Source organism: Ovis canadensis, chromosome 13, assembly GCF_042477335.2.
Source record: "Ovis canadensis isolate MfBH-ARS-UI-01 breed Bighorn chromosome 13, ARS-UI_OviCan_v2, whole genome shotgun sequence".
Lineage (NCBI taxonomy): Eukaryota > Metazoa > Chordata > Mammalia > Artiodactyla > Bovidae > Ovis > Ovis canadensis.
In genome coordinates, this window is record NC_091257.1 from 50,049,708 (window position 1) to 50,077,649 (window position 27,942).

At 43.7% G+C, this 27,942-nt stretch overlaps 1 protein-coding gene across 2 annotated transcripts; it reads left to right on the forward strand.

Annotated features, from left to right (window-relative positions):
* Nucleotides 1-980: 980 nt before the first annotated feature.
* MAP3K8 (mitogen-activated protein kinase kinase kinase 8) lies at nt 981-27,289 on the forward strand. Of its 2 annotated transcripts, none has more exons than XM_069546458.1 (8): nt 981-1,395; nt 5,719-6,080; nt 14,223-14,390; nt 16,803-17,064; nt 18,577-18,683; nt 23,575-23,727; nt 24,460-24,706; nt 26,156-27,289. In XM_069546458.1, the coding sequence occupies exons 2-8, from the start codon at nt 5,742-5,744 to the stop codon at nt 26,284-26,286; spliced, it is 1,407 nt and encodes a 468-aa protein (XP_069402559.1). In that variant the 5' UTR covers nt 981-1,395; nt 5,719-5,741; the 3' UTR covers nt 26,287-27,289. The 2 variants fall into 2 exon arrangements, with proteins under 2 accessions (XP_069402559.1, XP_069402558.1); XM_069546457.1 differs by having other exon boundaries at nt 987-1,791.
* The last annotated feature ends 653 nt before the right edge of the window (nt 27,290-27,942 follow it).

The following is a 27,942-nucleotide window of genomic DNA, read 5'->3' on the forward strand; positions in this document are numbered from 1 at the left end:
TCTCTGCCAGAGTAGCTATTTGTTGCAGGAAGGTGGACCCCTTCCAGGGCCCGAAACTGGGCTCTTGTCTAACAATCGGAAATGAATTGTCTGAAGAGCACATGTACTGACAAAGCAAAAGATTTTATTGGGAAAGGGCACCTGGGCAGAGAGCAGTAGGGTAAGGAAACCCAGGAGAACTGCTCAGTAGGTATTGGAAATGTGGATTTCGCTGCTGCTGCTGCTAAGCCGCTTCAGTCGTGTCCGACTCTGTGCGACCCCATAGACGGCAGCCCACCAGGCTCTCCCATCCCTGGGATTCTCCAGGCAAGAATACTGGAGTGGGAGGGGCGCTATTTCCCTAGAATCTTCTTCCGGCTTCCCTGAGAGTAAACGCTTTCCACTTCGGAAGGACTATCACTCTAGATGAACTTTGAGCTTCTGCCCCAGCAGGATAGACTCCCAGACTGGACGCTGTGGTTAGGAGGAAATCAGGGCAGACATACTTTGGGATCGGGCAGCACCACCAATAACCAGTTCCAATGAAGGTGGAATCCTGGCCTGGGTCCAGGGGTTCGCCCTTACCCCTTACCAAACTCCCCGGGTTCGGGCTTACACTGCGGCCGCCTCTCGCGAGCTCTGGAACTTGAGTGGGTGCGGGGTGCAGGGGGGCGCGGACCACCCCGCTGTGCCTGTGACCCGAACCGAAATCTGAGCCCAAAGGGCCGGGGACACTGGAGTACTGCCGAGGGCGCCAGCACGTTAGGAACTACGGTCTTCCTTCGGAGACAGGGTGCCGAGTCGCGGTCGCCCTTGCCCACTCCGCATCCGGGTGCCCTCTAGCACCCTGGCTGCCGGGTAACCCGGCTCAGAGGGAACTCGTAGGTGTTTTCCCAGGCCTAGGGCCGGTGCCGCGCGGTAGTCCGGGTCCCCGGGAGGCGTGGCGAGGCCGATTCCGCTCAGGGCACGCCCCACCCCTGCCCGCCCCCAGCTCCGCCCCGGGCCCCGAGGGCAAGTCGGTTCGGGGGGGCAGGACGGAATTTCCCAGCGCGGGGGCTCGGGCTGCCCCGCAAGCCGGCGGGCTCTTTCTGTTTACGGAGCGAAAGGGGAAATGGAAAAGGCGGGGAGGCGGCGGCTGGAGTCCGCTGCGCCGCCCCTCGGCCGGCTCAGACGCCGTGACTCAGGGGCCGACGAGGGCGGCCCGGGAGCGCGAGCTGCTCCGGGCTCATTTGGCAGCTTGGACCTGGACTGCGCGCCACGCTCTGGGGCCGGTCGCCCTGGCTCCCTCTTCTGCTGTCGCCGGGCCTGGGGACCCCGGAGCGCCCGGCTCCCGGGGGCTGCCCACCAGCTGCGACGAGAGCCGTCGGGGGACCGCGGCGGGAGCGCTCCGCCCGCGGGACCGCGCGGAGGCCGCAGGTAACGCAGACTTTGGGGGATCGGGGATATCGTTAGATCGCAGCCCTGCTGGGTGCCCCGGCGGTTCCCACCCTGAGATCCGGGGAGCCCCGGCATCAGGGTGTGGGGTGCGGGGTGTATTCCGGGGCTCCAGGAGGTAGGATCTGCCCGCTTCCAGCTGCGGCGCTCCGGTGCTGCGCTCGGGTAGTCGCTGCAGCCGGCACAGCTGGAAAGCACCTTGCGCAAGGGTCTCTCGGGGCGCCGCCCCCGACTCCTCCCCCTTCCTCCTGCTTCCCGGATCCCGAGCGCGCGAGCAGAGCAGGTCCCGGCGATGCACCCGAAGGCTGGGACCCGCTGTCACCGCGCCTCCCGCCGCGTGCGCCACCTGCACAGCTGCTCTCTTCCTGCCCAGACCCGGTGAGTGCACCCCGGAGGCGGGGGCCTCCCGCTGCCCCTCGCCCTAAAGAGGAGTGCTCTTTAACTTGCAAGCCTTTTAAGGCTCCCTTCGCTTTAGGGAAAGAGGCGGGAGGAAGGGAGTAGGGGTGAGGGCTGGCGGGACCGAGAGACATGGAAGAGCTGAAACTTAAGTTTCGTGCTTGTTCCGTGGACCGTCTTCTGTGACTAATAGGGTGATTATAGCAGAAGACGAATGCTGGGCTTTTGGCCTAAGAAAGAATGTTCAGGGGAAAAATGTTATTTCATAGATGTTTCCCCGTGGAAATTCAGTATTCAGGATTCCGAAGTTTAAAAGGAAGAACGGCATACAGATTTTCCCAAAAATTAACTGTCTTTACGTGAAACACTGCAATGTCTGTTTCACTTTGGGAAAAACATATTTTGCCCCAGAATAAAGGACTGCTCTTGATAAAAACAGGTAAAGAAGCGCTAATTCAGTTGGCTTCTGTATCTGTGGCCTGAGTTGTAGGTACTTGCCAAGTAGAAGGTAATCTGAATCGGCAAACGCCCCCAGATCTGATGGGTGGAGGTTTGTGTGCCCTGTTTCTGACTGAGGTCTTCTGTAAGGAAAATTGGAGAGTTGAGGCACATAGAGATTTTGAAGTGGCTGTACTTCTCATACAGTGAGAATGGCTTCATTCTGGGGCTTTTTGGGAACAAAAATATCATTAGAGAAAGTCTTACTGGATGTGTGCCCCGAGGGGCAGTGTAATATTTTGGCAGAAAAATGTTTTAAATGGGAAGTACCACGAGGTATAATCATCCTTTTGTTAAGTAGGAACTTAGGCCAATCATGTTGGCCATTTTCACTCACACTTGCCAGGAAACCCTCAGCTTTTGTTTGTGTAGATGAAAGAAGCCAGGAGTATGCATTTACGTTTAGGAAAAGTATTTCCTCTTGATTGTATTGCCAGTGTCAGAAATAATTCAGAGCTGATAAACCACTGTGGTGGTGGTTTAGTCACCCAGTTGTGTCTGATCCTTGTGACCCCATGGACTATACCCTGCAAGCTCCTCTGCCCATGGGATTTTAGACATGGACAAATGGGCAGAATTTTGACTATATCTGCCCATTTGTCTATGTCTAAAATTGGTATACTCCCCAATTGCAGTAACAACTAGTGATTTAATGCAGTTTTTTTTTGTAAACTGTGTGGAGAAGGGTCCTTGTGGCTAACGTGGAATACCTTCATCATTCACACTTTTTCTAGATGGCTACTGATGGTGAATAACTAAATTGTTAGCATTTTGTCTGCCTAGTTAAGGCCTGAAAGTGCTGAGGCTTTTGCCCAGACCCTTAGTGGATGGGCTGGTCATCAGGGTTGCCTTGGGAGCACACAGATTTGCACACAGATTTGCGTGAGAGGAGGGTGGCGTTGCTAAGGAATTAGTGGCACAGAAGACACACTCCTCCACCTCACTGCCCTCCCTCTGTGCCTTCCCTCCCTCCTCTAGCTTCCAGTTTACGGGTGTTGTGCATCTCCGCCTCTTAGGTTACATATAAGTGCTCCAGACTTTCTGGAGAATATAAGAACCAAAACCTGCCTTTCCACTCTCTGGATCAGCTGACTTGTAAACTGTATGGACCTTTTTCTCTTTCTTTAGCCCTGTTACCCCTGGGAACTTTATTTTCTCTCTGGCCAGCCTTTTGAGAAGTAAACCTAGCAGCTTTGGAAGTTTTTAGCCAGTGAGATCCTAAATTGGGCTGTTTTTGTTTTAATTCCGTTTTTTTTTTTTCCCTGTAAATTTTGCAAGTAGAAACTGCAACTAAGCAGCCCCATGAAACCCAAGTTGAACGTTCCTCCATTAACCTAAGAAATTCCTTTCAGAATTCAACAGACTCCGAGAGCTTAAATCAGTCTTCCTCAAAGACCTGCTAGCTCTCAGAGAGGGGGGCTTCCTTTGCTCTCTAGATGCAACTAATAGCCATCAAAACGTTTCATAGGTTTCTATTTTTTTTCTTTGTCTCTTATTTTAGAAACGATCTTTAAAACCTTGCTGCAAAGAAGTGGGGGAATAGGTAGCCACATCCCATTTGCAGATAAGAAAGCTGCTCTGTTGAGGTATCTGCAAAGCCAGGAATCAGACTCGGTCCTTTGCTTTCATGCACATCACAGCAGCTGCAAAAGACACAGTTGGTTCACTGTGTACCAAACTCTGCACCTAGCACCTTGTGCTCTTGAGCTCCTTTGATCCTCACAACCACCTATGAAGGACTTGCTGTTATTACTTGCATTTTACAGATGGGGAACGTTGATGTGCAATGGGGTTAAAGAGGGCGTCGCAGGTGGCTCCGTGGGTAAAGTACTTGCCCAGGATCAGCAGAGAGAAAAGGAGAGGCTAGAGATTGGATCCCCTGCAGTCTGAGTCTAGGTGGGGTGTCAGACTGCAGGATCTTACCTTCTTATCCCAGACACTGTTTGTAGAGCAGAAATTGATCCCCCAGTAACTTAATAATGGCACAAAATTGCATGATTTATTTCTCCAGTGAAATTCACCAAGAGGTTTGTGTCTGGGTCTTGTGGGCAGGTGGCCCTGAGGTGGAATATTTCCCTGGGTTTGGTGTGCTCCAGGTTGATGGGAGCCTGTGGCTTTTGTTTATCCCTGTGTGCATTGAAGTCTTATGCTTTTAAGAACCTGAAACATCTCTCAGAGAGAGGCTGCTTGGAGTGCAGTAGTTTAAGTAGATATACATACCTTTCTATTTTCTTAGGTCCCTTAAGCCCTTTTATCTTTAACCCTTTGGGATGGGATTGTTCCAAAATCCTGGGTTACAGCCTCACTGTTTACCCTTCATTTCTCTTCATTTTCACATTTACAGATCCCCAAGTATGGCTCCTGATGTGTCTGAAAAACTGAAGTACAGTTTTGGCTAAGCAGACTTAGTTGACCTTGTCTGTGTCTTGCTTATGATAGATTTGGCTGCCCTGGCCTCTTACCGCAACTTCTAAGGAGTCATTGATCTAGATGTTAAATGAACCCTCTTGAGTCTGTGAGATGCATGCTTTGTCCTGTTAAAGAGTTCTGGTCACAGGAGGGGACGGCTGATTACAGGTTAAAAGAATCTTCTCCTTTCTCATAGCCATGCTCAGCAGAAGGAGGATTAGAGGTTTGCTGTCTTCCTTCTAAGTGAGCTGTTTAATTTATTTGCATCAGAATTATTCCTGAAACTTGATTTACCATCACCAAATTTGCTTAGATTAAAATCCATTTGAGATGCTTCTGGCTTCAAGACCTGAATTTGATTTGCAAAGCTAGCTCCTGAATTTGGTAAAGGAATTTCTTTTTTTTTTTTTAAGTGTATTTCTATTTTTATTGTATGTATTTATTTATCTTTGGCTACACCATGTTGCTTGAGGAATCTTCATTCCCCGACCTGGGATTGAACCTGGGATCCTGTGGTGAAAGGGCTGAGTCTTAACCACTGGACTGTCAGGGAATTCCAAGAGAGTTTCTTTTCTTTTTAAATTCACCCAAGGCCTAAAAGTCACAGAGATCATGCAGAAAGGGTTGCCCCTTTTGGGAGAGCAGCAGGTTGGAAACTGTCAAGAACCAGGTGCTTCAGCTCCTGCTCCTCAAATTCACACTTGGGTTTAGTGAATGTTTATTTTCAGAGGCTACAGCTGATGCCAGCAATTCAGTGAGTAAGTGGGTAGCTAGTGAGTTCACTGGATCTCAGGTTTCCTCTCTGTAAAGTCAGCGCCAGATTAAAGGTTATCTCAGGTCCCTTCTTCACTGTCTGTGCACTTGACCTCACACACCCTGTGGCTGAAGCCCCTATTTTATGAACAAAAGCACATAGAAGCCTGTACCTAGTCAGTCTTGTCAGTTTCCTATTGATCGCAAATACAAACACAGTAAAGTAAGTAGTCGCGCTTTCTTCTGCAGACTCCTTGGAGGGCCCAACAGTGATGGAGTTCATGAGCACCGGGAGTGACAACAAAGAAGAACTCGATTTATTAATGAAACATTTGAATGTGTCCGATGTGATAGACATTATGGAAAATCTTTATGCAAGTGAAGAGCCAGCGGTTTATGAACCCAGTCTGCTGACCATGTGTCAGGACAGCAACCACAACGAGGAGGAGCGGTCTGAGTCTCTGCTGCTCAGTGGGCAGGAGGGGCCCTGGTTGTCCTCAGTCAGATATGGGACCGTGGAGGACTTGCTTGCTTTTGCAAACCACATATCCAACACTGCGAAGCGTTTATACAGATGCCGACCTCAAGAATCTGGAATTTTGTTAAATATGGTATGTTTTTTACTCATCAGTTGAGTGCTATGTGTTCAGCTTCCTACTCCTGCTACATTTAACGCTGAGTGGGATTTGAATGTTGTTCAGACTGGCTGCCAGGTACGGTTTCTAAAGATGGAATATCTGTAAGAATGACCTCCATGTGAAAGATGCAAAAAATACAGCCTTCATTAAAAGTTTTGTTTAAAGAATCTTAATCCATTACTTTAGAAGTAGTTCTGCAGATAGGTAATTAAGAAGAATGAATTTTAATTTCATGATTCACTAAAGAGCTCACTTGTCAAGTCAAAGAGAAAGGCTTTGAGACTCATGTGAGAGGGAAATAAAGACTTTGTCTTTATATATATATAATATAGTATAGTTTATAATTTTATATAAGTTACAGGTGTACAATATAATGATTGGCAATTTTTGACGGTTATGCTCCATGTATAATATTTTAAAATACTGGCTATATTTCCTATGTTACACAGTATATCCTTATAGGTTATTTTACACATAATAGTTTGCACCTCTCAATCCTCTACCCTCTTCCTTTCCCTCTGCCCATTGTTAACCATTAGTTTATTTTCTATGAGTCTGTTTCTTTTTTTAATATTTATTAATTTGTTTTATTTTTTAGATTCCACATATAAGTGATATCATACAGTGTTTGTGTTTGTCTGCCTTAATTTCACTTAGCATAATACCCTCCAAGTCCGTCCATGTTGTTGCAGATGGCAAAATTCCATTCTTTTTTATGACTGAGTATTCCATTGTGTGTGTGTGTGTGTGTGTGTGTGTGTGTGTACACCACATCTTCTTTATCCATTCATGTGTTGACAGATGGTTAGATTGCTTCCATTTCTTGGCAGTTGTAAATAATGCTGCTGAGAACACTGGGATACATGTGTCTGACTGAATTATTGTTTCCATTTTTTCACATATATACCCAAGAGTAGAATTGCTTGGGAATGTGGTGGTTCTCTTTTACGATTTTTGAGAAACCTCCATCCTGTTTTCCATAGTGGCTGCACCAATTTGCATTCCCACCAACAGTGTAGGAGGATTCCCTTATCTTCACATCCTCATCAGCATTCGGCATGTGTGTTCTTTTCAATGATAACCATTCTTACAGGTGTGAGGTGATATCTCACTGTAGTCTTGATTTGCATTTCCCAGTGATTAGAGATGCTGAGCATTTTTTCCTGTGCTTATTGGCCATTTACATATCCTCTTGGGGAAATGTCAGTTAAGGTCTTCTGCCCATTTTTTAATCGGGTTGTTATTTTTTTGATGTTGAAGAACTGTAGGAACTATTTGTATATTTTGAATATTCACCCTTTCCTTATTGGTAGTATCATTTGAAAATATTTTCTCTTGTTCAGTAGGTTGTCTTTGTGTTTTGTCCTTGGTTTCCTTTGCTGTGCAAAAGTTTTTAGTTTTAATTAGGCCCCGTTTGTTTATTCTTGCTTTTATTTCCTTTGCTTTAGGAGACAGATCCAAAAAATATTGCTATAATTTATGTCAAAGAATGTTCTGTTTAATTAACAATTTTGAAGTCTGAATTTTTGTGCTCCTCTTTTGTTACATCTTGAAACATCATAGTATTAATACTGGGTAAATTCAGTTCTTGTAGAAATGTAGTTTGTGGGCAGTAAGTAGTTATCCAGAGATGCTCTCTCTTTAATTGGTGAGGTATGAATAACAAGGGATATATTTGTTTAGTTATCCTAAGTATGCAAATAATCCAAAATATTGTGACAACACTTAGTTGCCACGATAGAAGATCAGGTGATGTATTGGGGTGTGGTTAGTCTCTTAGTGTGTCAAAGGTGAATGTAGGTGCTGGCTAAAGGTGATCTAATTTTTGGAAAAGAACAATTCTCAAAGGAGTGGGTGGGAACTTGCAAAACATGCTTACTGATGATGAAAGCACCTCAGTTTCCTTTGGTGCATATAAATGGAGAGATGGTTAATATATGGAGGGTGGTGCTGAACAAGTAGAGTCTGTACCAAGTACTTAATTATTATTATTTTGTGTACCGCATTTGTTCACTTCAAAACAACACAGTGATTTAGGTCAGCTATGTAGTGAATTGTTTTGTTAGAAGCCAGCTGTGTTCACCTATAGATGAATTGCCAGCAAGATTGCAAAATCACGTTTTACAGAAAAAAGTAAAGGTTACGTTTTGCGTTGTGTATGACTTGCGTTGATCTGGATATGCCAAACTGTATTTGATACTTTGTCTTGAGAAGAGTGCTTCTTTTCATACATGGAAAGTCATAATTTGAACTAGGGGTCATACCTGTTTGTCTTAGCTAAAATATAGCTGGAGAACTCTGGTTCAAAATAACATATATGTCTATGATCAGAAACATAATTGTTTATGCGTTTCTTTTTTGCATACTTGTTAAAATGACTATTTTAAAGGAAACCATACAGAATAAACACATTGTTTTTGCTTGTAAATATGTGGAGACTTCCCTTGTTTCCCTTGGCCAATCAGACTGATGAGAGATGGGCCACAGAATTGGGAATGTGCGGAAGGGAATTCGGGGAAATTCTGTTTCTCTGCTTTGCAAGATGATGGCTAATCATCTACTAAATACGTTGGTTCCAAGTATACCTTCATATGGACCACATGCTCTCCTTCCAGGATTTGTCCATCCATTTGCTAGACAGAGCTCAAACATCTACAGGACATGAGGTACTTTTTCAGGTGCTAGAAATACAGTCTGTGTTTCCTGGTCGCTTTCTGTGTGCTGAAGGAGGCAAGTAAACATGTAGTTATAATGCAGTGTAATATTTCTCAATACAGCTACGCCCTATCAGGGGAATGGTTAGGCAAGATACCTCACATAACCATGAGGGTTGATAGGAGGAAGGGAGAATATCAGAGAGGCCTCCAAGAGGAATTAAAAAATAGATTTTTTTTTCCCCTTGTTTTTGGCCACACCACGCAGCTTGCAGGATCTTAGTTCCCCAACCAGGGATTGAACCCCAGGCCCTGGTGGAGTGGAACTGCTGAGTCCTAACCACTGCCTTGCCAGGGGAAATCCCCCCAAGAGGAAGTGATGTTTTAATTACTGAGTTGGAATCAGCCAGATGAAGGGGATGGAGAGCAGAGAATGTTCCAGATGGTGAGATTGGGAGGCATAGATACACGATGTGTTGCTGGCAACTGACAATCCCAGCACCATGGAATTAGATAGGGTGGAGGGCGCAGGAATTACAAAAATAACCTGAAGCACAGGCATGTGAAATGGTGGTCTGCATGTGTGTGCAGGTAGCTGCTATTTTCCTAAAAGTAATATTTATAGATTTCTCCAATATCCACAGGACCTGGGGAAGAAACATGAGGAGACTAAGCCAGGGATTGCTTTGTATGAGGATGCTACAAGTTACGTATAATCTAGACCAACTCTCACCCACATCTGGGGATTAATAGCCTAAAATGAGTTCTCAACACTCAACTCTTGGGTGATTATTGGGAAGCTGAAGATCCCCAAGGAGCTCACTCAGAGGTGTGGGTGTGTGATGCTGAATGCTGCTCCTCAGGGCTTAGTCACAGATTCCCGGCTTCTCAGTCTTAAAAAACCTTAAAGATGCTTGAATCAAGCTGTCTCTCGGAGGCTTGGCTCACCCCATTCATCATCTCCAATAATTGCTGGGGCATTTTCGCCTTTGCTTGGAAACCTGTGACGAAGCATGCATCATATTCTGGGGTGTATATGGTCATATCAGGCCAACTGATTGCAGAGAAGTCTTTCCTTAGATGGCACAAACATTTATCTGTGAGCCCCCTTAGTCCTAGCCCTACTTCTTGGCCATAAAAATGGGATGAATCTCATAGGTATATGATGAGTAGTGGTGAAGAGAGCAGGCGCTTGAGTTAAAGTGCCTGGCATGTATCTCAGCTCTGAAATGGACTAGGTGACACCAAGCCAGCTACTGCAAGCTCTGCAGCCTCCGTTTACTCATTTGTAAAATCGGTAAATGGCCACGTTCACTCCACATGGTTGTTTGGGACACATAATTGCAAGTGACCTGTGTGCACATTGTGAGTGTTGAAAGGACACAGGCCATTGTGGCTGTCACTCTCCTTCCTTACGACAGTCCTCCCAGCGTTTACAGAACTGCACGTCTTCCTTCTTCTTCCCTCGTCCCGCACGTCTTCTCTCTTCTTTCCCCATCACTCCTGGCTGTGCCTGCCCCTTCTTGTGCTCTGTGCTGTTAACTTTCCTCCTCCTTGGGCCTCAGGCCCCAGCCAGTGCCCATCTTACAGCCTAGAACTTGAACCTGGCTGTCCCTTTGCTGTGGGACCAGCAGGGGAGCACAGAGCCAGCTTGGCCTTTGTTCTAGATCCCTTCTCTCTCTTCATGTAGCCCAAGGTCCCATCCATTTTCTAGCTACGACATCACCCTTATGGAATCATTCTCACTGACTTACCTACTCAAATTCTGTTTCTGGGCTGGTGATGTATCATGCCAATGGCAGTGATCGGGATGAATAAATGGACAGCATAGGGGCTTCCCAGGTGATGCAGTGGTCGCCTGTCAATGCAGGAGACGCAGGAGATGTGGGTTCGATCCCTGGGTCAGCAAGTGAAGGAAATAGCAAACCACTCCAGTATTCTTGCCTGGAGAATCTCCTAGACAGAGGAGCCTGGCGGGTGACAGTCCATATGGGGTTGCAAAAAGTTAAACATGACTGAGCGACTGAGAGTGCACAAACGTACACACACGGACAGCTTGCCTCCAACGTCTGCACTTGAATGTGGCTTTAGTACATGGAAGAGTTGACAGAGATAATGGACAACAGAGATTTCCAGAAGATTACTTACTTGGGCCGCTAGGAAGAAGAAGAAGGGGGAAAATATTTCAAACCCAGATAAGGAAGGTCTAGGGCTTGGGAAGATCCAGGACTTTGCAGAACCACATACTGGCCAACACTTGTGTGTCACCCTGCACGCTCAGGGTGTGTCATCAGAGGTGGCGTGGAGAACTCTCAGGGCTTTCAGAGAAGAATGTGGGGAATGGTAAACTGGGGTGAAGGAACTGCGGTATTTGATCTAAAGAGGAGAAGGCCAAGCCATCTCAGTGAACTATAAATTAGGCATTTGATCATTGGGTTCAACTTTAATTACAACCTCTGGAAAACTGAAGGCTCTTATCTAAAGAATAGGAGCTGTGGCTTGAGGTCAGACAGACCTGATTCTGTCACTGCCTACTGAGTTCCTTAACGTCTTCAAGTCAGTTTCTTCATCTCTAAGTGGAGATAAAGAGAGTCCTTACAATACAGACTTGTGCAAAACTGATGTGTTAGTGTGTGAAGTACTCAGCACAGTGCCTGGCCCAGAGCTAGCACTCAGCAGATGGCTAGTATTATTACTCTCATCCTCTCAGCTAAGTGGACGCTGGGCCAGAGTGGGTTAAAGCAGATTTGAGTTGAACAAAAGTAAAACTTTCAAGTGAAGTCAAAGACAAATATCCCATGATGGCACGTATATGTGGAATCTAAAAACATAAAACAAAGGAACTTACTTACAAAATAGAAACAGACTTACAGATGTCGAAAATAAATATATGGTTACCAAAGGAGAAAGGTGAGGGGAAAGGGAGGAATTAGGAGTTTGGGGTTAGCGTGTACAAACTGCTACACATAGAATAGATAAACAGCAAGGACCCGCCATATAGCACAGGGAATTCTACTCAGTATCTTGTAATAACTTACAATGGAAAAGAACCTCAAAAAAATATATATGTGTTTATGTAACTGAATCGCCATCCTGAACCCCTGAAACTAACACAACATTGTAAATCAACTATACTTCAGTGATTAAAAAAGAACCAAACCTAACAAAAAGTAAGATTTTTTTTTCGAAGGCTGCTTAAACCCTGAAGTGAGCCCTGGAGAATCAAGAGCAATTGGATCTGTAAATATTTAAGAACAAGGAAGAGGCAGTAAAACCAGTGCAGCCGAGTGCCGAGAGCACAGCTCTGTCTTGAGGACTAAGCCCACCGTGCCCTCAGCCTCCTGTAGAAGTGGCTTCCAGGAATGAGGCGACGCTTCTTGAAATGAGGTCATATTTCAAACTTGGCAAGACCGTGGTCTCCGCTTAGTTATGGTCCCCCTCGGGCCTTGCACAGTGGCCATGCTCAGTAAATGCTAAAGTTTTGAGTGTCAGTAACTTCACATTTCTAAGTATTAGCATCTTTCTCTGTTTCATCCCCTGACTAATAGTGCACACATCTGTGGGGCGTAGCTACGATTAGCAATAATGGGTCTTGAGTGAATAACCCTTACCGTCACCAGGGTTGTTCCCAGAGCAGGGTCGAGTAAGCGGCCCAGTGGGTCTGGAGATGAATCGCTATCTTCTCTCCCACGTGATCCGCATTCCCCTGCAGCCTCTTCCGTTCTTGAAATAACTTTGTGTTACTTTAATAGTCTCGTAATTCCCGAAGTCATAATATTACTAATGACTTGTAGGTAAAACCTGTATTTTTGGGATTCTAGCTCTTGAAAAAAACCACACACCATTTTTTTTTAAAGGAATGTGCTCCAGGTCACCTCTCTCGTGAACTTATTAACTTGTTTTCATTTTATTTATTATTATTTCTCCCTTTAATTTTTTACTCTGTAAAAATTGAGATAGACTTTCTATGCAGTAGAATACACAGAGGGCTTCCCTGGTGGCTCAGATGGTAAAGAATCTGCTTGCAATGCAGGAGACACAGGTTTAATCCCTGGGTCAGGAAGATCCCCCTGGAGAAGGAAATGGCCACCCACTCCAGTATTCTTGCCCGGAGAATTTCACGGACAACGGAGCATGGCAAGCTATAGTCCATGGGGTCACAAAGAGTCAGATATGATTGAGTGACTAACACACAGGCACAGAATACAAAGATCTTTAAGATCCAGTTTGATGAGTTTTGACATGGGTACATACCCTTATAACCCATACTGCTATCGAGATATCTGTCTCTTAATTTTTTAGTTATTGTTTTTATTTATTTATTTGCGTTGATTTACAGTGTTGATTCATTTCAGGTATGCAGCCAAGTGTTTCAGTTATGCTGTGTATTCTTTTTTAGATTTGTTTTCCCTTGTAGATTATTGCAAAATATTGAGTGGATTTTCCTTTGCTGTACAGTAGCTCCTTGTTGGTTATCTATTTTATATATAGTAGTGTGTGTATGTTAATCCCAAACTCCTAATTTATCCTCTCCCATTTCCCCTTTGGTAACCATAAGTTTGTTTTCTGCTTTGTATATAAGTTCATTTGTATCTTTTTTTTTAAGTTTCCACATGTAAATGATATCATGTGGTATTTGCCTTTCTCTGTTTGACTTCACTTTGTGTCATCTCTAGGTCTGTCTGTGTTGGGGCAAATGGCATTGCCTCATTCTTTTCCCTGGCTGAGCAGTATTCCATTGCATATATATGGACCACATCTTCTTTATCCATCTTAGGTTGTGGCTCTCAGTTTTTGAGTCAGCCGTCTTGTTCAAAGTGTCTGCTGACACTCAGAGCTCAGGGACTGTCTGTCTCTTGTTCTTGACTCCTCAGCACCAAACATAGAGCCTGGCATGTATCCTGCCCTCAGTAAACATTAAATGAGTGAGTAGATGAGAGATAATTCTGCCCTTGCTTTATTTATGTCAACTTACAGCTCTGGCAAAACACATTGGTTCCCAGAATCCTCTGTGATCATCAGTTCTTTTCCGCACTCTCTCTGTGTGCATCATCTCTGAGTAATGGTTATGCAGACTAACAGGTTAGCACATTTTAATTGGAAGCCAGTCAGCTTGCGTGTACAGTTTACATTTCTGCAATCTTTATTTTCAGCCCTTTGGTGGCAACAATCAGAGTGCCTTAGATAAACCATTTTTAAAGTTCTCTTTCGCAATGAATTACTCACATGCAGATAGAAATATGATCAGGTCTGGCCAGTGACGTGTTTCTGTTACATGCTTTCTCTGTCTTGCTGAAGCTCTAAATATAGCCTCTGTACACTATTAGGATTACATACAGTGACATTCATTTTTAACAGTGCGTGTAAGAATGTGTTCTAACATAACCAGTTCCTGAAGGGTGGGTCTTTGAAGAGAACCTTGCTGAAATTCTCACCCTCCTGCATGTTTGCTTTGTTGTAGGTAATCACTCCTCAGAATGGACGCTACCAAATAGACTCTGATGTTCTGCTCATCCCTTGGAAGCTGACCTACAGGAACATTGGCTCCGATTTCATTCCTCGGGGGGCATTTGGGAAAGTGTACTTAGCACAAGATATAAAGACTAAGAAAAGGATGGCCTGTAAATTGGTATGTACTGCATAACCAGACACGGTGCCCTGAGTGCTGGCGTTGGGGCTTTTGTGTGTTTCTTTACTCAAAGCTGGCTACCCTTAGACTGCCTCTTGTTTGAAGGTGCTCAGTCCAACAAAGCATCTGTGTTTTACAAATAGACTTCCTACCTGGGGTCATTCAAGTCTACTTAAGTACAATAGCTGAGTTTAGTCAGTTTGTGCTGATAAAAAAGAAGGTACTAGCTTACTTAGTGCCAGCTTGGATGCCTGCATTGTTCTTGTGGTAGGATGGGGGAGGGAGGCTCTCCTGCAAGAGCAAATTTATTTGCTGCTGTTTTTAATCTCATCCACAGAGGAGGGGACTAGGCAGGGAAGTAGACACTGTTCGGAAAGCCACAAGACTTCTCGGAACTGCAGAATATAGGGCTGAACTTATCTATTTATTTTTAAAATATTTATTCATTTATTTTGGCTGCACTGGGTCTTAGTTGCGGCATGTGGGATCTTCGCTTTGGCATGCGGACTCTTAGTTACAGCATCCTGGATCTAGTCCCTGACCAGGAATTGAACCTGGGCCCCCTGCATTGGGAGCATGGAGTCTTAGCTACTGAACCACCAGGGAAGTCCCCAAAGGCTAAATTTAAGTAGACCAGTATTGAAGACACCCTATCTCTTCTTATTAAACATTAAGCACCTGCTGAGGTGCCCTCACTTTGGAATACTGGCCTGATTTACCAAAGTGAGCAGGCACACACCCTATGACCCAGCAATTCCGCTCCTGCAGGTGCCTGACCAGTAGGCATGCATCCACAATCCCCAGAAGCCATATGCTGGAGTGTCCATAGCAGCACTGTGTGCAATAGCCCCAAACTGGAAAGTTTGCAGATGTTGAAATGTGGTATATTTATACAATGCAATGCTGTCCAGCAAAGAGAAGAAATGACTTACAACTGCAGTGATGTAGATAAATCTACATTAGGTGAAGCTAGAACAGCTGGACACAAAACAGGATCTGTTCTGTGAGATTCCACTTATACTGAGTTGGCCAAAACATTTGTTCAGGTTTTCCCATTACATCGTATGAAAAAACCTGAAGGAACGTTTTGGCCAACCCTATATAAAGGCCCAAAAGGCTAAACAGACCTGTTGGAAATCCCGTCTGTGGGTGTCCCTGGGGAGTGGTGACAGGTAGGGGTCATCAGGGGGTTTCAGGGATGCTGGTGAAGTTCTGTTTCCTGATCTACATGGTGGTTACATGGGTGTGTTCAGTTGAAAATTCATTGAGTGTGATAATCTGTTTTGCATTTTTGTGTATGTCTCTTACACTTTAAAGTTTTTTAAGGGCAATGAGACAGACTCACTTTTGATTTAACAAAAAAACAAGATAGAAAATAATGACACTATCACCTCAGTTGCTCTTTTCGTCATGAGGGCCTCGTTTGTGCCTCCATAAAGGTTGACCCAGAGCATCTGTTATTAAAGGAAAAAAAGGCAGTAATATACTAGTTATTTGAAGGTTGCATTTAGAAAGAGATATGTCCAAGTTAAAAAAAAAAATCTGGAGACATCTTTTAAAGCTCTTAGAGCCAGAAAGTGTTCTGTTTTTCAGTTTTATCACAAAAGAAATGGCAAATAGATTTGTGGGTTATTTTCCTCGCAGTCCTTATATTTAATTTTTAAGCCGTGTGTTTTCTTAAAAAAGAGAAACATGTAAGATGATTAACAACCCCAAACAGTTCATAAGGATGCAGGCTAAAGAATGAGACCCCTTTCCTTGCAGCAGTTACCATTAATGGGTTCTTACATGTCCTTCCAGAAAATTTCTATGGACATGTGTCTGTATAGTGGAATATGTTTTTACAAATGGGAACATAATATATGCATTTCTGCATCTTGCCTACTTCAATCTAACAGTTTATTTTGGAGCCATTCCGGTCATGTAAGAGTTACTTCTTTCTTTATTAATGACTATTGATTTTCCATAGAATAGACAGTCAGTGCTTATTTAAATGCATTGATAGAACGTGAACTGTGAGACTAGAGACAGTGTTTGATGACAAGGAAGACTGAAAATAATGAACCAAAATCTAGGTACCATAGAAATTCCATGTATAACAGATGGGAAGTTACCTTCTGTGGGTCAATCATGAACATTTCTTTCATTGGGTGTCTCTACTCTAAATGAAAGTACTATTTTATTATCTTGTCTTTTATTTTCTTATTTTGAATTTTTTCACCTTATGCAGACATTAATGTAAAGGCAGATCCCAAGTAAACATTACCTTTACTCAGGAGTACAATTTCATAATACATCAGAGTACCCTTGAGGGCATTTGTTTGCCTTCTGGTTTGTAAGTTGACCTATATTGTGTATATTTTTCATTATCCTGGGGTTGTTGAGGATATTCCTTGTGCTTTTGTGTTCTAGATCCCAGTAGACCAATTTAAGCCGTCTGATGTGGAAATCCAGGCTTGCTTCCGGCACGAGAACATCGCTGAGTTATATGGTGCTGTTCTATGGGGTGAAACTGTTCATCTCTTCATGGAAGCAGGTGAAGGAGGATCTGTCCTGGAGAAACTGGAGAGCTGTGGACCCATGAGAGAATTTGAGATAATTTGGGTGACAAAACATGTTCTCAAGGGACTTGATTTTCTGCACTCAAAGAAAGTGATCCACCACGACATTAAACGTGAGTTATCTTTGGATGTGTCCCTTTTTGGCTTAAACAGACTAGCTGGACTTTAGGCAGATGGGCTCCTCTGTTCAACATGAAGGTCCCTGATGGCATGAGGACTGCCTGTGGGTCAGGAATAACCCCTGGAGAAGGAAATGGCAACCCACTGTAGTATTCTTGCCTGGAAAATTCCATGGACAGAGGAGCCTGGCAGTCCATGGGATTGCAAAGAGTCGTACACAACTGAGCAACTAAGCATGAGCATGACTGCTTTCTAAGAGTAAGAGATTGTGGGGAAATACATAGGAGAGTTCCACTCTGAATCCTTACTATCTAAGCATAAATTGGGCTAGCAAAACTTGTACTGAGAAAAGTTGGGAATTTTACTTTTTAGTTTCAGAAAGTGGCTTGATAATAGTACATAGTATATAAAATATAAAAAATATTTTCCACCTTTATTGAGAAATAATTGACAATATAACATAATAATCTGACAATATAACAGATGTACAGTGTAGTAATCTGATACATGTATATATTACAAAATGATTTTCATGATAAGGTTAGTTAACACATCATCCCTCTCATGTATTTGTAATTTTTTTGTGTGGTGAGAACTTTTAAAATCTGCAACTTACAAAAATACCATACAGTATTGAAAAATACCCTGATGCTGGGAAGGATTGAAGGCAAAAGGGGAGGGGGGTGGCAGAGAATTAAGTGGTTAGATAGCATCACTGACTCAATGGACATGAATTTGAACAAATTCCAGGAGGTAGTGGAGGACAGAGGAGCTTGGAGAGCTGTAGTCCGTGGGGTCACAAAGAGTCAGACACCACTTAGCGACTGAACAACAATTGTTAACTATAGTCATCATGCTATACATGACTTCTGGACATATAGTCCCAGATGTTTTTTATCTCGTTACTGGAAGTTTGTACCTTTTTTACCACCATCCCAAATTCTCTTTACCCCCACCCCTGGCAACCAGTTTATTCTGTGTTTCTATGTTTGCTTGCTTTTTGCTTTGTTAGACTTCTCATAAAAGTTAGATTGTATGAGATTTGTCTTTCTCTGTCTGATTTATTTAGCCATCAAGGTTCATCCATGTTGTCACAAATAGCAGGATATCCTCCTTTTTTATGGCTGTATAATATCCCATTATATTAATATGTATCAGACAACTTATATGTGTATATCACCAAATTTGCATATGTATAAATCTTCTTTATCCATTCATCCATTGATAGATGCTTAGCTTGTTTCCATGTCTTGGCTATTGTCATTTGACAATTATTAATGACTGCCTTCATTTATATCCACTTTGACTGAATTCTTGACAAATCTGAAGTGATTTTTACCTAAACTCGCACCCACATTCACCTTTCCCTTTTGAATATAATGTACTCATTTCAATAAAGGAAGCATTTCGATGTATCGTTATTTGCAACCCAATTTAAATAATGTTTCCATTTTGCTTATGGATAGATACACAATTTTTTACTAAAATTTCTCCTCTCTTTATAGCTAGCAACATTGTTTTCATGTCCACAAAAGCTGTTTTGGTGGATTTTGGTCTAAGTGTCCAAATGACCGAAGAGATCTATTTTCCTAAGGACCTCCGTGGAACAGAGGTAATTATGTTCATCCGAAAATGGGCAATAGCTTTTTTTTTTGTTAGTATTTATTTATGTTTGGCTGTCCTTGGGTCTTAATTGTGGCATTTGGGGTCTTTCCTTGTGATGCATGGGCTTCTCTCAAGTTGTTGTGCTCAGAATCCAGAGCCAGGGGGCTCAGTAGTTGTGGCACATGGCTTAGTTGCCCTGAGGCATGTGTGATCTTGGTTCCCTGACCAGGGATCAAACCCACATCCCCTGCATTGCATGGCTGATCCTCAACCACTGGACCATCAGCACAGTCTGGCAATATCTTATCAACAGTAAAGATAAGATGTTCTATCATTACTGCAGAAAGGACAAAGAAGGGGAAGAAATCCATTACATTAAATCATTATTATCATGGGAACATTTTTAATGAGCATTCACTCTGTGTCGTGTGCTCATTTTAACACTTTATTTGTATTATATTATTTTATCCTCTGGAGAAGGCAATGGGCATCCCACTCCAGTACTCTTGCCTGGGAAATCCCACGGACAGTGGAGCCTGGTAGGCTGCAGTCCATGGGGTCACTAAGAGTTGGACATGACTGAGTGACTTCACTTTCACTTTTCACTTTCATGCATTGGAGAAGGAAATGGCAACCCACTCCAGTGTTCTTGCCTGGAGAATCCCAGGGATGGGGAGCCTTGTGCTTCCGTCTATGGGGTCGCACAGAGTTGGACCCGACTGAAGTGACTTAGCAGCAGGAGCAGCAGCATTTTATCCTCACGATACTATTATCATAGGGAAATACTGTTATTACCATTTTAAAATAAGAAAATAAGCTTGAAGAGGTTAAGATAAAGTGCCCAAAGTTATTCAGCTACTGACAGATCAGGGAATCGAATCTAGTTTTTTCTGAGTCTATAGTCTAAGGTTTAACTGCTGTGTAACTAGTATGTACATTTTCAGTATAACAGTATTACTGCTTTGGTTCAGTTATAGCCATAATCGTCATGATCATTAAAAACAACATTTATTGAGATCTGATATTTTAGGCCTCTGTTTAATCCCTGGACTCTTAACTCTCATTTATTGGAGCACGAATGAATCTTATTTGAAGGTATAAGCTTACTGTAATATTCAACTTATTTGTGAAACAAAAACAACAAAAACAAAACTTCTGAATCTAAATGAGGTTCAGAGAAATGCATTCATGAGCTTTCAAATAATATATTTAGCATTCACATTATTAGGCTGCATAGTTGATTCATGTAGTGAGTGTCTGTTGGACATCTGAGTGTTCAGGCTGCTGTGTATGCAAGGGATGGAACCCAAGACAAAGCCAACAAGGACTCCATTCTGGAGTTAGGACCTGTTTTAAATTTTCCTGGATTATTAATAAATGACCAGCTGTTTAGTTCACAGTCAGTTATGACGGGTGTGGGGTTGGTTGCATCTGGGAAGGTACATGGGGGTAGAATCTGCCCTCCTGGCCCATCTCCATGACGATGAGGTGTTTAGCTTCAGAGTCCCTCAGCCCCATGCCCTTCTCTGTTGAAAGTGCCCTCAGGAAGTGAAGAGGGGGCAGTTGCTAAATCTTCGCCTCAAGATTATCAGGTCAGTCCTGGTGTTACTCAAAAGATAGACTTTATTTTAGCCAGTGGATGTATTGCATTGCACTCAGCTGCAGTGCAAGGGTTTCCCCAGTGGCCCAGCGGTAAAGAATCTGCCTGCAATGCAGGAGACGCAGGAGACGTGGATTTGATCCCGGGTTGGGAAGATCCCCCGGAGGAGGAAATGGCAACCCATTCCAGTATTCTTGCCTGAAAAATCCCATGGACAGAGGAGCATGGTGGGCTATAGGCCAAAGTGTTGCAAAGAGTCAGACACGACTAAGTGACAGAGTACACGTATGCACACAGTTGCAAAAAGAATTGTCTGCATTTTAGGCTGGGATTTTGTAAGCCTTTTTTTAATCCTTTTTTTTTCCCCCTCAAAGTTTAACCTTTTTAATTTGTGTTGGGGCATAGCCAATTAATAAATGCAGTGGTAGTTTCAGGTAAATAGTGAAGGGACTCAGCCATACAGACACGTGTATCCAATTCTCCCCTAAACCCTCCTCCCATCCAGGCTGTGTAAGCCTTTTCTTAACTGTCTTAAAGCAGACTTTCTTGGGCAGCAGAAGAGATCTTTGGTTTTGCTTTTATTAGTGAACTTTTTCTGGAAAATACTTGGGAGAGGATCCTGGAGAGTTGTCTTCGAGCAAAATAATATTCAGAAAACTGTAGGCCTTTTATTCTAAGCATGTTTTAGTCTCCAGATCTTGGGAATACTTCCCCAAAGCACAAAATCTAATAAGGCTTAACACTTCTGACATGATTTCTTTGGAAAGACTTCAGCATGTTTTGGCAGTTGTCAGACATTGAGATATGTGACACCCTACCCCTTTTCCTGGAGCCAGTTTGAGAAACAAACTATTTATGGTATTAAAGATGGAAAATACCTTTCTCTTCCCGGCAGGATGATCAAATTGGACATTTTGCAATAACTGGAGAAAGACATCTCCTTTCTGGGATTTTCTATCAGAAGAGTGTGTGTTTGAGTACGAGATAGCAACACAGTGTCTATCCCTGAATAGGAGTGTGGATTGAAGTATTTTCACCAAATGTTAATTGCTTTCTATGAAGTGCTAAATTGGCCTTGGCGTTCCTAGCTGTAAAAACTCTTCTGATCCACCCGCGTTTGTTTACTGTATGTCTGGCACTTGTGATTGTAGTGTGGTAGGAAGTGTGCTGATGAGTTGAGGTGTAGAGGTCACTTCTCAGAAAGCTTGTTTTGACCCCTCATCCTTAAAGAGCAAGAAGGCATCATTAATCAGGGTCAGCCGTGCAGATTCGCCTTCCATTAGAACTTGATCATTTGGTTTGATCAGATGACTTCTGAACCCTCCAGCCAAGCTTCCAAATACAGATGCTGGTCACCCACGGCCTTCCTATCCAGGGCATGATCTTGTAACCGTGCCATTCGATGCACATACAGGGTTAATCCAGCCTCTCTTTAAACTACTGTTTTGGAATTCCCTGGTACAGAGAAAGAAGAAATAATGAATGTGAAAAAGTAATTAGAGTTCCCTTGATAGCCTTGTTCCTTTTGTAAAGTTCTTATATAAGGTCACATGTCATCATCAAGTACGTGGGGACATACAAACACGTATACACACACACACAGTGTCTCCTTCCCTTTGTAATAAATGTGTTGGGAAGTAAAGGCCTTGACACCCCCACCCCCTACCCCCACCCTGCCGAGCTCTAGGCTTCCGGGTCCATGCCTAAGGGTGTTCAACCCCCAGAGAGCCTGGCTTGGGTTCCCCCCAGGCCTGTTTCAGGAAGTGCCTTTGACCCCATGCCCTGCTACTGTGGCTCCCTAGAGCTTAAGGAGTCAGGAGCTGGGAGCCATGGGGCTCTGGGCAAGGGATCTGCTGCCACCACATGCCACCCCACACCCCCTCCAGGGCCCCAGGCGAGCACACAGCTGCCACTGGTGACACCAGAAGTAGCACTTTGCCTAATCCTTGCTTAGGAGAGTCACCTGGGGGTTGGGGGAGGGGAGGCGGGCACCTCTGTTAACAGTTGTCCTGACCACTGAGTGTGTTGCTCAACTTTGCGATTTTATTTAGTAAGAAAGTCCAAGGAGAGAGAGAGAAAGGAACCAAGCCCAGGCAGCCGGAAGTGTGTTGTAGGAAGTACTTGAGGCAAGTGAGGTGGGGAAACTGGGCAATTTCCCCAGTTTTTGTAAGCCAGTTCTTTCTTTATTTACTCTGAAATGTATTCTGGGAATACTCACCCCCTTCTCCGTGTTCATGGCAGCATCCAAAGTTGTTAAAGCTAAATATTGACAGTGAGGGTAGGAACTGCACTCTGCCTGTACCAGCCATAAAGACAGGTCACTGGTGTTTGCTCTTCTTCTCTTTTAGAAACACACACTGCTTAGGGTAACCATTTCTAAAATGAGCCCTCCTTTTCCAGCATTGGCTCACAAAACCAACTTACACAATGTGAACATGGCCTACCTTTAATATTTAGTCACTGGGCTCCCTGGTGGGTAGAAATAAGAAGTGATTCATAGAAATGACCCATTAGGATCACTTTTCCAATGTTACACATTATTTGTTTTGGCTGCTCTGGGTCTTTGTTGCTGCAGAGGGGCTTTCTCTGGTTCCAGTGCACGGGCTTCTCATCGCAGTGGCTTCTCTCTTATTATGGAACACAGGCTCTAGGGTCCGTGGGCTTTTCAGTAGTGGCAGCACTTACAGTGCACAGACCCAGTTGCTCTGAAGCATGTGGAATCTTCCCGGACTGGGGATCAAACCCGTGTCCCTTGCATTGGCTGGCAGGTTCTTATCCACTGTACCACCAGGGAAGTCCTCCAGTGTTACACTTTAAATTCTTCTCTCTGTGTAGTTGGTGTTGATACTCTGGGACCTCTGCTGCTTTTGATGACTGAAGATAATTATCAGTTTGGTGTTTTAATGCCAAACATGAAATGAGGATGTGTATTTTAGTGTCCATTGAAATACAAAAGGAATTGGTGTTTTAGTAGGAACAGGAAACATTGATCCTCGCTCTGCAGAACTTTGAGTGGGAGTGCCAGATGTGTTCTCAGCCGTGGATGGCTTCCTGCCTGGTCTGCCTTGTGTTCAGTCTGTGGGGAGAGGTGCTGTGAGGCTGCAGGGTAAAGCTGCCTGAGTCTGCATGGGTCAGGGCTACCCCTTTGCTGAAGGGAACACAGCAGTGACATGCTGTTCTCAAGGGATGGAGTGTGCAGTGGATAGCGAGGGGCATGTGCCAACTTCCAGAACTGGGTTAGGGAAATGGTGCCTAGACCCATGAGGGGGTCAGACTGACCTTCCTGCTTCTCTTTCAGATTTACATGAGTCCGGAGGTGATCCTCTGCAGGGGCCATTCGACCAAAGCAGACATCTACAGCCTGGGGGCCACTCTCATCCACATGCAGACGGGCACCCCGCCCTGGGTGAAGCGTTACCCGCGTTCCGCCTACCCCTCCTACCTGTACATAGTAAGTGGGGGCGGCGGGGGGAGGATGGGGTTGGAGCATCTCACTTCTCAGGAGAGTTGCTCTCTCTCTGATAGCACACACATCTGATGGGATGATGGTGAAGTATGACCATCATCCTCTATGGTAACACTAGTAAATGCTCAGTATGCTAACCATGGTATGCTGACCATATACTAGGCTTAGTATAACCCTAACTCTCCCACATGGAGGGATCACCCTATGGAAACCCATCCAGCTGTGCCCAGGCAGAAATTGTATGCTATGCTGTTATACACGATACCACTGAAAAGCATCAGAGTAGCATAAATCATTGAACTGAGGAAGTTGTATATGTTCTTTGAACACTTTCCAGAAAGATGGAATTAGATTCTAGATCCCCAGGGCAGCCTGGCACATAGTGAAATGCAGCACCCCGCCCCCGCCGCCCCTGCCACTCACCCCCCTCCTTTTGACTATAGAGAACTTGAGAGGCAGGCGCTTCCCAGTTTCTGCACAGGGACCTTCGGGGATTGCTCCTATGGAAAGCTGTGTATTCAGACCTCGAGTGTTTATCTCTGACTGCATTTAACCAAAAGATGGCTTTCACTCAGTGTCCTTAGGAAATGTTACTGAAGGGTATGAGCTGTATTCACCTCAAAACAAAAGACTTTCCCGGTCTTGTAACTAGAATACCTGTCCTGTCGAGGGTATATTTTCATGGCATTGATGCTAAAAGAGCTCGTTTGTTCACAGATCCACAAGCAGGCGCCTCCTTTGGAAGATATCGCTGAAGACTGCAGTCCTGGTATGAGAGAGCTGATCGAGGCTGCCCTGGAGAGGAACCCCAATCACCGGCCTAGGGCAGCAGACCTACTGAAACACGAGGCGCTGAACCCCCCCAGGGAGGATCAACCCCGCTGTCAGAGTTTGGACTCTGCCCTCTTTGAGCGGAAGCGGCTGCTGAGCCGGAAGGAGTTGGAGCTTCCTGAGAACATTGCCGGTATGGACACCCTGCAGTGTGCGGTGCCCTGGCTTCCTTTCTTTTCTGTCTCCATCCACCTTCTGATAGAACTCATGAACACACCTGGAAAAACAAATAGAATTAGCAGGTGCAAGCTAGTATATGTAGGATGAGTAACAACAAGGTCCTACTGTATAGCACAGGAATATCCTGTGATGAAGCATAATGGAAAAGAATATGAAAAAGTATATATATGTATGTAATATTTTTCATATTCTTATATATATATGTGACTGAGTTAGTTTTCTGTACAGCAGAAATTAATATAACATTGTCAATCAACTTGACCTAAGTAAAATTTAAAAAAAAACACTGAAGTGACTTCCTGCATGCTATAAGTTGTTGGAGAGATTTTAGCAAGAATGTTAGCAAAAGCATATACACACAAAAGAGAAAAAATTAGCTGGGAATTCTTTGGCAGTCCAGTGGTCAAGATTCCATGCTTCCACTGCAGGGGACATGAATTTGATTCCTGATGAGGGAACTAGGATCTTGCAAGCCATGGGGTGTGGCAAAAAAAAAGAGTCACAATTTTTTAAAAAATCGGCTAATTTACCAGCAAGCCTAACTGGTTTCCAGTGCAGATGGAGGTAATGCCGTCTTTGAGAATTACCTCTGCCTTGCTTTCTTTTGCAACAGAAGAGTGTTTGCTTTTAAAACTAGATCAAGCATGACAGTTTTGCTGTTGGCAAAGAGGGGGACTCTATATAATGCAGTTATGGTAAACTATGCCAGCTGTTGGTTGGAAACATCACAGCACTGATAAAATATTGAGTTTGAAAGCAACCTACATTTCTGTCTTCCTCTGCTCAAAAATCTCTCTTCCAGCTGTGAAGCCTTCCCATTTAGGAAAAATGATACACATTCCAGAAACATTGGATATGCATGGAGAAGGGTTTCTATTTTTATTATGAAATCTGTGATGTTCTAACTCTATCTGGGTCCAAACCCAGATGTCAAGCCTGGAATGCTTGTTTGCATTTCTCAGCTTCTTCTCTGACTTTTCTGTATTTGAAAAGAATCATCTGGGATGTTGGAAAATGGGCCCGGATTTCCAGCTAATTTATTGTGGTTGTTGACTCTTTTTTGAATTATTTTGTCTGTGCTATATCCCATAAACTAGCCCATCGTGTTCAATTCTACAGCTTAAAAAAAATATTTTGGCTACACCCTGAGGCATGTGGGATCTTAGTTCCCCGACCAGGGATCAAACCCACAGCCCCTGCACTGGCAGGCAGAGTCTCAACCACTGGACTACCGAGGAAGTCCCCAGTTCTATGGCTTTTTAATAATAATTCAACGGAGTTTGAATGCTGTTTCATTAGGCCCAAAGTGTGTTGTTTTGTGTTAAGTTGAGGGAACAGGCATCTATTATTGAACATGTCCCCTGATCACATTTTATTTTTTTATTTATGTTCCCTTTTTCAGACTCTTCGTGCGCTGGGAGCACTGAGGAATCGGAGATGCTGAAGAGGCAGCGTTCTCTCTACATAGACCTTGGGGCCCTTGCTGGCTATTTCAACCTTGTTCGGGGTCCGCCAACCCTAGAGTATGGCTGATGGCTGGTGGTGTTTGCCTTGAATTAGGACTCAACATTCATAGATCTCTGGGAAGCTGATTCTGCTGACTGCACAGGATCTCCATCGAGGGAATTGTATTTTTATTGGCTGGGCTCCTCCGACTCATGAATGTGACTCCATGTGGCTCCTGTGTGTTGATATGTGAAGCTACCCTTAGCCAGCTCGGCTGGAAAGTTCTCATTTCTCAGGTGGTATGCCTGACTCTAAGAAAGCTGAGAGTTCATGGAAGGATCATTTCTTAGTGACTGATTCCATTCACTGTGCACTTTGGTCAAAATTTTAAGAATACCAATCACAAGAATAATATATTAGCCTACAATGACTCTTCTTGGCTCTGTTAATAATTTAACTAAGGGAACTTCTTTTAACTCAGTGTATATATGGTGTATATTGGTGTATATTGTATGATAACTCTTCAAGCCTTTGTCTGTAAATGCTGATAGAAATGAAAATCTTTATATTTGGGGTAAATAGAACAACTTGAATATTATAGCGATAAGCTGAACTAGTGTCTTAAAAATGGCTAACCAATGAATTGGGAGCCATGTGACAGCTGCCACTAGTGAGGTTTGGTTCAGTTCCTATGGAAACATTTTGTACTGTACATGCTATGCCTCAGACATTTGAAACATGATGTTTTGAATGTGGATAAAACTGTGTTAAATCACATAATGTCTGTACATCCCAAAGGATGAGAAATGTGACCTTTAAGAAAAATGGAACATTTGTAAATTCTTAATGATGCTACTTTTATAATTCTTACTTCTCTGTTTTCTTGAAAGCATTTGTATATTAAAATAGCATACTGTGTATGTTTTGTATCAAATGCCTTCATGACTCTTTCATGCACATATATTTTTAACACTGTAATGTATGTGAGTATTCCTCCTTCAAGTATGTTTGACATCATGCAAATGAAAACGATACTTTTATCCAACAGGACCCATCAAATCAGCTGAATAAATTCAGTATTTTGTCTGAAGTCTTGTAAAGGGTGTGATTCTCAGCTGGCCCAGGGATGGGTTTTAGGGGTTGGAATAGAACTTGGAGGAGACCGTGTGCCATGAGGAGGCCGAAAGTGCCCTGGAGCTTTGTGAGCTTTGTATGGGTATGTGTGCACCTCTGCTCTTGCTGCTGTGTGCAGCCACGGTTGTCATCTGGATTGTCATCTGGATTGTGTATTTTCAGTACATCGTGGTTGGGAAATAATTCTCATTGTGGCTGGGAAATAATTCTCAGCTGCTGGTTTAGGCTAAGTGTGGTTTGATTTTGCATCTTATTTTTATACATTTATACCACCTCTGAATACCTGCTTGCATTCTCCATACCAATTATTGTCAAGTTCATAACCAACTTGTCTTTGTGGAAGGTAGATTTCAATCGTGTCTACAAACTCTAATGAACACTGCTGAATGGGGGTCTGATCCATCTTTCACTGAGTGAACAGTGTTAAACACTTGTACCAGTGTTATATAAACATGCCCTCCCTGTAATTTGCAACACTGCACTTGTGAAAGAGGCCCTGTTAACCTCTGCTTTGTTTTTGTTTTTTGAGAAGAAGAAACTGAAGCAGAGTGAGGTTAGCTAACTTAATGCTGAAGATCTCAAAGCCTGCCAGGAAAGAGATGGGAGGTA

Bases quoted from the DNA above. Each gene is read 5' to 3' on its own strand.
- MAP3K8 (XM_069546458.1), top strand. From the start codon at position 5,742: ATGGAGTTCATGAGCACCGGGAGTGACAACAAAGAAGAACTCGATTTA. The intron at 18,684-23,574 runs GTAATTATGTTC...CTTCTCTTTCAG, and splicing joins AGGACCTCCGTGGAACAGAG to ATTTACATGAGTCCGGAGGT. The intron at 24,707-26,155 runs GTATGGACACCC...TCCCTTTTTCAG, and splicing joins GCTTCCTGAGAACATTGCCG to ACTCTTCGTGCGCTGGGAGC.